The sequence below is a fragment of the Mobula birostris genome, chromosome 13 (assembly GCF_030028105.1).
Source record: "Mobula birostris isolate sMobBir1 chromosome 13, sMobBir1.hap1, whole genome shotgun sequence".
Classification (NCBI taxonomy): Eukaryota; Metazoa; Chordata; class Chondrichthyes; order Myliobatiformes; family Myliobatidae; genus Mobula; species Mobula birostris.
Window position 1 is genome coordinate 8,723,627 of NC_092382.1, and position 12,941 is coordinate 8,736,567.

The window sequence follows — 12,941 nt, forward strand, 5'->3', positions numbered from 1 at the left end:
AAAATTGTGACTGTTGATTTATTGTGACGTGTGCACTCACCACAATAACAGAGGGAATAATGTGTGTGGATGACCCTTTGAGTGTTTTACCGAGTGTGCCATGAGACGTCTGTAATCAGTGACGGGCCTTTGTCACACAGTCGGAATAGGAACTTCAGAAATGGCCTGGATTTTGCCTGCACAGGAGCCAACTTGCCTTGACCTACAACACAGCCAAGACAGATCACAGTGGCATGGCCAAATTCACTCTCAGCTAAGTCAACTGTAAGGTTGGCCCTGGAGAGCCTGTCAAACAGCTTTTCTACTACAGAGATATGCTCTTCCCAAGTGTCACTCCCTGTGACTAAGTCATCAATATAGGCATCTGTGTGTCCTAACCCTTGAATTACAGAATCCATCATTCTCTGGAATGTTCCTGGAGCATATTTCATTCCAAATGGTGAAACATTGTATTCATACAACCCAGAAGGTGTCACAAATGCAGAAATTTCTCTACCTCAGTCCGTCAATGGAACACACCAATACCCTTTCAACAGATCAATCTTTGTAAGAAATTACCTTTTCCAACCTTATCGATGCAATCATCCACCCTAGGGATAGGATAGGCATCTGTTTTTGTTACTGCATTTACCTTCCTATAATCAGTGCAAAATCTAACACTACCATCAGCTTTGGGCACAATAACGCAGAGTGAATCCAATTTGATGTTGAAGGCCTAATAATACCATTTTCAGCATATATTCAATTTCCTGCTCAGCCAATTTACACCTTTCTACATTCATGCGATATGGGTGTTGTTTAATCGGTTTGGCTTGACCAATATCTACGTCATGTACTGCGACCGTGGTTTACTTGGGAGCATCAGGAAATAAATCTTTAAACTTCTGAATTAATTCCTTCAGCTGTTGTTGTTGCTTTGGCTGCAGATGAGCCAACTTGTTGTCAATGTTTTCGAGAACAACTGAGTTCATTAGCCTAACCGGGACCATGTTTGGCTTGTGAAAAGTCTCAGACAAGTCAATTGTTTCATTCTCAGGGCTGTCAGATTTATACGTTTGACAACACTCACCGATGGTGCCTGCTTGTCTGAATAAGGCTTTATCATATTGATGTGTACCACCCATGTTAGTTTACGTCAGTCGTGTGTTTTAATACCATAATTCACATCATTAATTTGAGAGACTATTTCATACAGTCCATTGAATTTCGCTTGAAGTGGATTCGTCAACATTGGAGATAAGGCAAGCACATTATCCCTTACCTTGTATTTTCTTTTGTTTTGGTCCGCTTATCAAACCAACACTTCATTTTGCTTTGAGAAATCTTCAAGTTTTGTCTCGTTAGACGACAGGCTTGGTATAGTTTATTTTTGAACTTCAAAACATAGTCTAACAAGTTAACATGTACATCCCCATCAATCCACTGTTCCTTTAACAAGGTCAAAGGTCCCCTCACTCTATGACCAAATACAAGTTCAAATGGACTAAAGCCCAGTGACTCCTGTACCAACTCTCTTAAGCCTGATTTATACTTGTGCGTCAAGTGTACACCGTAGGCACTATGTACCCTATGCCGTACCCACGCTGTACCTTACGCCGTAGGGTGACGCGCACCTCCTCTAAAAAGTAACTCACGCGTCGTGGCGACGCAGACCGCAACAACTGTGATTGGTATGCTTGGTAGCATCGCATTTCTGGTTGCTTTTCTCTGCCATGTCTGTACACTGATGCAAAATAAATGGTTGGAGACAATGAACCAACTCGTCAAATCTACCTGCCGACATCCGAAAATATTGGAAATGCATTTCCTCATCCATGTCTCTCACGAAGAAGCTCAACAGTGTCAGAGAAACCCCACCGCCAACTTGCGTTTTGGTGGTGAAGTGCAGAGTGATGCAGACACAACTACGCATGCTCGCTACGGCGTAGGGCTACGCAAAAATTAAATCGGGCCTATGGTGTAGGATATGGCGTATCCCCAATGCACAAGTATAAATCAGCCTTTACAGTGAACAAAAGCAAATGTATTCCTTCATCCCAGTCTTTTCCATTTTCAACACAGTATGTCTTAATCATTGTTTTGAGGGTAGAATTAAATCTTTCTAAAGCCCCTTGTGATTCCGGATGGTACGCAGACGATGTAATTTGTTTAGTTCCCAGTTCATAAACTACCTGCTAGAATAATCCAGATGTAAAATTACTTCCTTGATCAGACTGGATTTCTTTAGGCAAACCAAATAAAGTAAAAAACTTGTTAAGAGCCTTCGCCACAGTTTTAGCTTTAATATTTCTGAGAGGTATTGCCTCTGGGAATCTGGATGCGGTATACATAATAGTTAGCAAATACTGATGGACAGCTTTAGTCTTTGGCAATGGGCCAACACAATCCACTATAAATTTGGAACAGGGTTCTCCGAATGCAGGTATAGGCTGGAGTGGGGTCACTGGGGTGACCTGATTAGGTTTACCCACAACTTGATAAGTGTGACAGGTTCTGCAAAAGGTCACAACATCTTTTCTCAAATTAGGCCAGTAAAATTCCTTTATAATCCTGTTTACAGTTTTATTCACTCCAAAATGGCCACCTAAGGGCATACTGTGAGCCAAAGTTAAAATTTCAGTCCAATAAAATTTAGGAACTACAACTTGGTGAACAATTGCCCATTCCTCACTCGCAGGTATAGCAGGTGGCCTCCACTTCCTCATTAACACTCCATCCTGGAGATAATACCCTACTGTCATTTTCTTAATTTCATCATCTGAGAGAGATGTTTCCTATAAAGCTTCAATCTCAGGGTCCCAGTTCTGTTCTGCTATAAACTCCTTCCTGGACAGGGATAAATCTTTCTCATCAGACTTGCTCCCTGAATCCTGTTGAAACAATGAAGGCAGAAAAGTCCCTGACAAGTCATCATAACCTGAATCCCAATTTTGGCTACCTTGGGTATCAGAATCGTGCTGCACAGAACCGTCTGCATTAGCAGACTTTTTCACCGTACTTCGAGTTACTGTGCAGGAAGGATAAATGTTAAAATCCATCTGTGGGTCGTCAGTGGTTGGCTTAGTTGTCGACTGCACTGCAGGAACAACATTATCATCTGCCAGGTCATTCCCTGACAGCAAAGTAACATCGTCCACCGGTAAACTGGAGCATAATCCAATCTTAACAGGTCCCGAAACCAACCCTGACTGTAAAGTTACCTTGTGCAATGGCACAGAAACAATGCTGCCCCCAATGCCTTTAATAAGATTTACCTCACCAATGTCAGTCTCATCACCAAACTTTAGAATGCTGTCTAATATAAGTGACTGAGAAGCCCTAGTATCTCAAAGAATTTTCACTGGTACCGGGGTTGACCCTTCCATTACTAATACAAACCCACCTGACATAAAGTGATCGAATCCCTTCTTAACTCAGTCAGACCTCTCAGTTCTTAACTGAGCCTCAACAGAATGTTCAGAACCCTGTGGGTTTATAGGTGCTTCAACATACTGATCACAGGCATGTGGGACTGCCTCCTTTTCCTTCTTCAGGACAGAACAATTAGCCGTCATATGACCAGCTTTCTTACAATAGTAACAAGAGAGACCAGAATATTTCTCCTTCAACTGCTTCTCTTCATCCTTACTCTTGTCACTAGTCCCAGCTTTAATTTCTGATTTACCCTGGTTATCCCTGCTACTCTTTTGGAAACTCTTACTCGGGGTAAACATAACCTTGTGGGTTAAAGCAAACTCATCTGCTAATCTAGCAGACTCCTGCAAAGTGGCAGCATCCTTTTCATCTAAATCTAAATCAAGGATGCAACTTTTGAATTCTTCAATTAAAACCAACTCTTTCAAGCTGTTAAAATCATCATTTACATTTTTATATGTGCACCAGCGGTCAAAACACACAAACTTCTCAGAAGCAAATTCCATATAACTCTGGTTCACAGGTTTCCTCGAATTTCTAAACTTTTGCCTGTATGCTTCTGGGACCAACTCGTAAGCCTTCAGCACAGCCTGTTTCACTATGTCATAATCAGCTGCTTCATCAACTGTCAAAGCAGAATAGGCTTGCTGAGCCTTCCCCTTAGTTACACTTTGTAAGAGAATAGGCCAACCCTCTTTTGGGCACTTTAAACTCTGAGCAACCTTATCAAAATGCTGAAAGTATTTATCAACCTCTGCATCGTCAAATGGAGGTACCAATTTAACATCCTGACTGCCCTCAAATTTATCACCAGAGTCTAATGCTAGACCCCTTTGCTGCAATCTCTCTATCTTTTCCAGTTCAAACAGCCACTGTCTTTCTGCTTCCTCCCTGTTTTTCTGCCTCTTCTCTCTGTTTTCCTGCCTCTCTAGCCTCAACCTGCCTCTGCCTTTCCACAGCCTCCATCTTGAATTTTTCTAACTTGTACGGGAGGCCAAGCTCACTAGGTTTACTTTCAGGAAACACCTCCAACTCCTCCACTTTAAACACACCCTCAGATACATAATGTTCAGCTATTATCCTCTGCATCTGTGACCTCCTCATTGTCGATTTCACCTTAGCAAGTTTTAACCATTTAACAATACTCAACAACTCAATACTTCTGGTGTCCTTCAGTGCCTTAGAGGTTGGCGCTTCCAGAAATCTATCAACATCCATTGCTGCTTATTTTCCACACACAAATAAATCAAAAGGGATTTCTCCAGTGAAATCGATAATTAATCAATACACCTCCAAATCTTTTCCTATCCCGGATGCAAGTCCCAATTTTGTCCCCGTAACACTTTAGAAATGAGTCAGCAGCAATAGACTACACCTAGAGTCTGTTTTTGATGTTAAATCCACTATCTTTATTAGTACCTACAAACAATATAGTAACTTAAGCAAGACAAACAAAAGTTAACAGTGTTATGTGTATAAATGTGGGTAAGTATAACTCCCAAACTACTGAGCTCAGGGGAAACAAGGCTTGGAGTCTTGAGATGGTAAGCTATGAAAGTTCAGTTCAACCACAGAATAGTTGAGGAGAGAGAGATATTTGTAATCCAGGGTAAATGTCGAGAGGAGGCAATAACGTTGAATTCCACAGCATCCATGGTGGTAAAACGAGAGAACAGTCGCTGTAGATTTTATCCATCGTTGTTCCAAATCCACATACAAATTATCACCGAAAGTGACTTTTCACAAGGGGTATCGTCTTCAAGTGAATTTCCACACTACACCCAGGCAAGGGTTAACACATAAGTGGTCTTCACAGGATACCCCAAATCCGATCCACTCCTATGGATCAAATGAGGTGACAACCACACATTCAATGTATGCTGAATCGATAATTAACCCACCTTTGTGGGCATAGGAAAGTTTGAAACAGTGACCTTTGGCCACTAGTTCCCTTGTTTCGAACCTTCCATTTTTCCTCCTTCATCTCCGTCTGACTCTGAGTGTCTGTGTCCTTGGTTAAAACTAAACAAGCTGTGAGTGATGTAAACAAGCTGCAAGTCAGACTGATTTCCATTCTTAATCTCTCTCTCTCTCAAAATGACAGTCCACAGCAAACGAAATCTAGGGATTCATAACAATGGCCATTCCCCATTGTGAACTGACTGGTGTGCCAGCAGTTTGGATGACTGAGTGAATCCTTTCCCACATTCTGAGCTGGTGAATGGCTTCTCCCCAGTGTGAACTCGCTGATGACTCTGTAGGTTGGATGACTGAGTGAATCTCTTCCCGCAGACTGAGCAGGTGAACGGCTTCTCCCCAGTGTGAACTCGCTGATGTTTCTGTAGGGTGGATAACTGAGTGAATCTTTTCCCACAGACTAAGCAGGTGAATGGTTTCTCCCCAGTGTGAACTCGCTGATGATTCTGTAGGGTGGATGGGTGAGTGAATCTCTTCCCACAAACTGAGCAGGTGAATGGCCTCTCCCCAGTGTGAACTCGCTGATGACTCTGCAGGAGGGATGACTGAGTGAATCTCTTCCCACAGACTGAGCAGGTGAACGGCTTCTCCCCAGTGTGACCTCGCTGATGTGCCACTAGGTTGGATGACTCAGTGAATCTCTTCTCAGAGACTGAGCAGGTGAACAGCATCTCTCCAGTGTGAACTCGCTGGTGAGCCATTAGCTTAGACGAGCAAGTGAATCCCTTCCCACAGTCTGAGCAGGTGAACGGCCACTCCCCACTGTGAACTGACTGGTGTGCCAGCAGTCTGGATGACTGAGTGAATCCTTTCCCACATTCTAAGCAGGTGAATGGCTTCTCCCCAGTGTGAACTCGCTGATGACTCTGTAGGTGGGATGACTGAGTGAATCTCTTCCCACAGTCTGAGCAGGTGAACGGCTTCTCCCCAGTGTGAACTCGCTGATGATTCTGCAGGCTGGATGAATCAGTGAATCTCTTCCCACATTCTGAGCAGGTGAATGGCTTCTCCCCAGTGTGAACTCGCTGATGACTCTGTAGGCTGGATAACCGAGTGAATCCCTTCCCACATTCTGAACAGGTGAACGGCTTCTCCCCAGTGTGAACTCGCTGATGACTCTGTAGGTTGGATGACTGAGTGAATCCCTTCCCACATTCTGAGCAGGTGAATGGCTTCTCCCCAGTGTGAACTCGCTGATGACTCTGTAGGTTGGATGACCCAGTGAATCTCTTCCCACAGACTGAGCAGGTGAATGGCTTCTCCCCAGTGTGGACTCGCTGATGTCTCTGTAGGCTGGATGACTCAGTGAATCTCTTCCCACAGACTGAGCAGGTGAACGGCTTCTCCCCAGTGTGAACTCGCTGATGTTTCTGTAGGCTGGATTGATCAGCTAATCTCTTCCCACAGACTGAGCAGGTGAACGGCTTCTCCCCAGTGTGAACTCGCTGATGTCTCTGTAGGGTGGATGAATTAGTGAATCTCTTCCCACAGACTGAGCAGGTGAACGGCTTCTCCCCAGTGTGAACTCGCTGATGACTCTGTAGGTTGGATGACTCATTGAATCTCTTCCCACAGACTGAGCAGGTGAATGGCTTCTCCCCAGTGTGAATTCGCTGATGTCTCTGTAGGGAGGATGAATCAGTGAATCTCTTCCCACAGACTGAGCAGGTGAACGGCTTCTCCCCAGTGTGAACCCGCTGGTGAGCCATTAGGTCAGATGACCGAGTGAATCCTTCCCCACAAATTCAGCAGATGACCAGCCTCTGCCCAGTGTGAGTTGCCTGGTGTGTCCACAGGTGGGATGACCGACTGAATCCCTTCTCACACACAGATCAGATGAATGGCCTTGTCTGGTGTGAACTTGTTGATGTACCTTCAATTGAGATAACCGAGTGAATCCACTCCCACTGTCTGAGCAGGTGAATGGCCTTTCCCCTGTGTAAAATGACGGGCGAGCCAGTCGGTCAGATGACCAAGTGAATCCCTCCCCACAGTCTGAGCAGGAAGGGTGGTTGATTGAAATCCTTGCTCCACTTCTCAAACATCTGGACAGAGACAGCAAAACTGGCGTGCCGTGTTTGAGATCCTAGCAGCTAAATTCCTTCTCGTTTTTAACCTGTAAAAAGATTTACAAAATCCATCACTGGGTTAGGACTAAATTTCAGATGAGATTACTTGAGTTGTCAAGGTTTGATCTGGTATCACACTGTTACAGTGAGGTTCAACCCAAGTTGGAGAGAGAAATCATCTTCTAACTGGGCACAGTGCTGGTATCTGGAATGACCATCAATTCCTTGATGCTGTTCCTGTCTCTATAAGAATGGGGCATTTCTGCCATCTCCAATTTGCTGCTTGGCTCAGTTTGACTCTCTCCATTGGTATTATTCCCTGTTCCTGCTGAGCAGCATGGTTGCCTGGCCCCACAGTAACTGAAACAGTATCAGGCAAATTGTCTTTCTTGTCAGGCACCTGGGATTTTCTTTTATGTATTATTAACTTAAAAGTGCCAGAGTTTTAACACCATATACAAAATTCCTGCTGAGATGAATGGTTGGTCCACACAGCTGTTAAAAGAACTTAGAGGGAATTTTTGTATTATTTCAGGTTCTTGTCACAGTCACAGAAAATTACAGCACAGAAACAGGCCCTTTGGACCATCTGGTTTGTGCTGAACTATTTAAACCACCCACTCCCATACCCCTACCATCCAGGTACCTATACAAACCTCTTAAATGTTGAAATTGAGCTCGCATGCACCACTTGTGCTGGCTGCTCATTCCACACCCGGATGACCGTCTGCGTGAAGAAGTTTCCCCTCATGTTCCCCTTAACGTTTCACCTTTTACCCATAACCCATGGTCTCTGGTTGTCGTCCCACCCCATCTCAGTGGTAAAAGCCAGCTTGCATTTACCCTATCTATACCCCTCATAATAGTGGTATACCTCCATCAAATCTCCCCTCAATCTTTTATGTTGCAAGGAATAAAGTCCTGACCTGTTCAATCTTTCCTAATAACCCAAGTCCTCCAGACCTGGCAACATCCTTGTGAATTTTCTCTGAACTCTTTCAACCTCTTTTACAACCTTCATGTAGGTAGGTGACCAAAACTGCACACAATACTCCAAATTAGGCCTCACCAATGTCTTCCACAAGTCAACATAACGTCTATCTATTGTTGTCAGTACTTTGGTTCATGAAGGCCAATGGGCCAAAGTCTTTCTTTCCGTCACATCCATGACACCATTTTCAATAGACAATAGGTGCAGGAGTAGGCCATTTGGCCCTTCAAGCCGGTACTGCCATTCACTGTGATCATGGCTGATCATCCACAATCAGTACCCCGTTCCTGCCTTCTCCCCATATCCCTTGACTCTGCTATCATTAAGAGATCTCTCCAACTCCTTCTTAAAAGCATTCAGAGAATTGGCCTCCACTGCATTCCACAGATCCACAACTCTCTGGCTGAAAAAGTTTTTCCTCAACTCCATGCTAAATGACCTACCCCTTATTCTCAAATTGTGGCCTCTGGTTCTGGACTCCCCCAATATCAGTGAATTAAAGACTTGTATTCCCAGATCCCTTTCTTCTACAACACTCCTCAGTGCCCTACCAGTCACTGTGAAAGACCTCCCTTGGTACGTCATACCAAAGTGCAACACCTCACACTTGTCTGCATTAAATTCCATTTTCCATTTCTCAAACCATTTTCCCAGTTGGTCCAGATTGCACAGCAGCCATGATAGTCTTCCTCATTGTTCACACCACCACCAATCTTGGTGTCATCCGCAAATTTGCTGATCATCCAGATTACTGATATAGATGACAAACAATAACAGATCCAGCACTGATCCCTGTGGCACACCACTAGTCACAGGCCTCCGGTCAGAGAGGCAACCATCTGCTACCACACACTGGCTTCTCCCAAAGACAGTGTCTCATCCAATTTACTGTCTCATCTTGAATGCTGAGTGACTGAACCTTCTTGACCAACCTCCCATATGAGACTTTGTCCAGTGCCTTGCTCAAGTCCATGTGGATAACATCCACTGCCTTGCCTGATAACTTCCTCGGGAGACTCTACAAGATTGGTTAGACATGACCTACCATGCACAAAGCCCTGATGTCTATCCTTAATCAGTCCACACCTATCCAAATACTTACAGCATATCTCCAGTTCCTGCACATGCATTCCAATAACTTTCCCACTACTGATGTCAAGCTCACCAATGTACAATCTCTTAGTTTATTTTTAGAGCCTTTCTTGAACAGCGGAACAACATTGGCTGTCCTCCAATCCTCCAGTACCTCACCTGTCTCGAAAGATCATTTAAATATCTGTCCTCGTGCCCCGACAATTTCTGCACTTGTCTGCTGCAGAGTCCCAGGGAACAACTTGTCAGGCCCTGGGTATTTATCCACGCTAATTTGCCTTAAGACAGCAAACACCTCCACCTCTGTAATCTGTACAGGATCCATGAAGTTGATGCTGCTTTGCCTCACTTCTATAGACTCTGTGACCATCTCCTGTGTAAATACGGATGCAAAAAAAAATCTCCCACATCTATTTTGCCTCAGATCAGAACTACTGTTCTGATCTTGCATAGGATTTTTTTTTTTCCCCCCTTGCAATCCTTTTTGCTCTTAACATATCTGCAAAATCCATGAGGATTCTCCTTCACCATGTCTGCTGGGGCAACCTCATGCCTTCTTTGTCTTTCATAAGTGTTCACTTTAATTTCCTGTATTTCATAAGTATCCCATTTGTTCCTATCTGCCTGTACCTGGTATGCACCTCCTTTTTATTGATCTGGGAGATGAAGCACAAAGGGCTGATAGAGCTGCATGGTGGGAGGTGGGGGTGGGGGAGGGTTAAACTAAAGTTGCAGGGGGAATGGGAGCCTGAATAACAGAACAGATACTGGAGACGTTGTGGAGACAGTTGTTGTTCAGACCTCAGACAAAGACAGGAATGAAAAAGTTGAGCATGGTGCAGTGGATATGCTCAATCCTGTATATTTCAATACAGGGAGTAGCGTAGGAAAGGCAGATGTGTTCAGAGCACGGATCAACACCTGGAATTATGACACTAGGATCTGGCAACTGTGGCCTGGGACAGGCTGCTTTCTGGCAAAGGTGTGCTTGGTAAATTGAGGCCTTCAAAGCAAAATTTTGTAAGCACAAAGTGGGTATGTGCTTGTCAGAATAAAAGATAAAGATAGAAACTGTATCTCTTGGTTTTCAAGAGATATTGAGAACCTAGTGAAGCACAAAATGGAGTTGCATAACAAAGATAGGCAGGTAGGTTCTTATGGAGTATAAGAAATTCAAGAGAAAACATAAGAAATAAATCAGGATGGCGAAAAGAAAGCATGAGATTGCCCTCGTAAAAAAGATAAAGGATAATTGTCGGGGATTCTAGAAATAGATTAACAACAAACGGATTGCAAGGCATAAAGTTGCTCCTCTGGAAGACCGGAATGGCAATCCATGTGTGGAACGAAAGCAGATGGGTGAGATCTTAATTTTTTTTTATATCTCATTTACTCAGGAGATGGACAGAGTGTCAATGAGAGTGTGGAAAAGCAGCATTAAAATTGTGGACCCTATACAGATTAAAGAAGAGGAGATGTTTGCTATCCTGAGGCAGATTAGGGTGGATAAATCTCCGGGGCATGACAAGGTGCTCCCTCGGACTCTACGGGAGGCAAGTGCAGAAATAGTTGGGGCCCTAGCAGAGATAATTAAATCATCCTTAGTAATGGGAGAGTTATCAGAGGATTGTAGGGTAGCCAAAGTAATTTTGCTGTTCAACATAGAACATAGAAATCTACAGCATATTCCAGGCCATTCAGCCCACAATGTTGTGCCAACCATGAAACTTACTCTAGAAACTGCCTGGAATTTCCCTAGCACATAGACCTCTATGTTTCTAAGCTCCATGTACCTATCTAAGAGGCTGTTAAAAGACCCTCTTGTATCTGCCTCCACCACCACTGCTGGCAGTGCATTCCACACCGCCCATCACTCTCTGTGTAAAAAAACTTACCACTGACATCCCCTCGGTACCTATTTCCAAGCACCTTAAAACTATGCCCCTTGTGTTAGCCATTTCAGCCCTGGGGAAAAACCTCTGGCTATCCACACGATCAATGCCCCTCATCATTTTATACATCTAAAAAAGGCTCTAAGCATAAAAAAGGATATTATACATTGCTTTGATGATTTGTTGGAAGTTTAAAAAGGTATGAGGGTATAGATAGGGTAAATGCAAGCAGCTTTTTCCACTGATGTTGGGCGGGACGACAACCAGAGGTCATGGGTAAGTGACTTCCCCATTCATACAACAAATACAATACAGCACAATACAGGCCCTTCAGCCCACAATGCTGTGCCAAACATTACTTACTTTAAAAATTACCTAGAGTTCCCCATAGCCCTCTATTTTTCTACGCACCATGTACCTATCCATGAGCCTCTTAAAAGACCCTATTGTATCCGGCTTCATCACAGTCGCCGGCAGCCCATTCCACGCACTCACCACTCTGTGTAAAAAAACTCACCCCTTGTGGTGATATCACGTGTCAGGACCTGACTGGACAGAGTTCCCAGCATGCGCAGAAATGAAGAATGATCGAGAAGCATGGCAGTGTAAAACTTGTTTTTTTCTGCTGTTAAATTAAAGTTCAATTCTGCAGAATATGGTTTGTTATTAGTAACCCACGGTACGTATAGAGAACACAACACCCCTGACATCTCCTTCGAACCTGCTTCCAAGCACCTTAAAACTGTGCCCTCTCTGCAGATTTTCTCTGGTTTGTGACTGGAGGCAGAACAAAGGTGATTTTCACAACAGCTGATGTAAAAGATTTTGTTCCCTTTCTCCGAGTTCCCGATCCTTGCATTTAGACAGCTGGAGCTCAGCTCTGTCTGAGAGACCCATCGGTTCCCATTCCCGCATCAGCCGGAAGCTCCCCGGGGCCCGTGTACGGATGGTGGGGCTGAGAGAGAGGGAAGAGAGCAGGACTGTCCCGGGATTGCGGGTCATGGTGCCCGGAGATCACAGCAATTGTCTCTCTCCCTCCGCTCTCCCCTTTCTATGTCTCCCCTCACCTTCTCCCTTATCCCCGGGGACGCGCTCTTACCTGCTGTCGGTCTGCTGAGGCCTACCGTGCACTGCGCGCATGCGTGATATTCGGCAACGTCACAACGCCGACGCCTGCGCATTTGATCGGTGCTTCGGCAAGGGCGAAATTTCTATCGCACGGCTTTATGGGTAATCACGGTGCCATTAAAGGTTTCTGCAAGCACCAGTTCCACGTCCATAGCTCAGGTTTTTTTGTGCATATAGAAAATTCAGCAGCTGTTTTAATGCAGAAAGCGGCTCCCGTAAAAAATATACTCAATATCACTGTGTATCTAATGCCAAAGTACAATCCTCTTACAAATGTAGATATAAAACTCAAGAGATTCTGCAGTTGCTGGAAATACAGTACAGAGACACACACACACACACACACACACACACACACACAAAGTGCTACAGGAACTC

General features: G+C 44.3%; 1 protein-coding gene across 1 annotated transcript; it reads right to left on the reverse strand.

The window, feature by feature from the left end:
• Nucleotides 1-4,659: 4,659 nt before the first annotated feature.
• Nucleotides 4,660-12,560, reverse strand: LOC140208338 (uncharacterized). The gene is made up of 2 exons (XM_072276935.1): nucleotides 12,535-12,560; nucleotides 4,660-7,507 (listed from the first exon to the last, which is right to left on the reverse strand). Exon 2 carries the CDS (start codon nucleotides 7,098-7,100, stop codon nucleotides 5,544-5,546), a length of 1,557 nt encoding a protein of 518 aa, XP_072133036.1. The 5' UTR covers nucleotides 7,101-7,507; nucleotides 12,535-12,560; the 3' UTR covers nucleotides 4,660-5,543.
• Nucleotides 12,561-12,941: the final 381 nt, after the last annotated feature.

Coding starts and splice junctions, on each gene's coding strand:
- LOC140208338 (XM_072276935.1), bottom strand. CDS start 7,100: ATGGCTCACCAGCGGGTTCACACTGGGGAGAAGCCGTTCACCTGCTCA.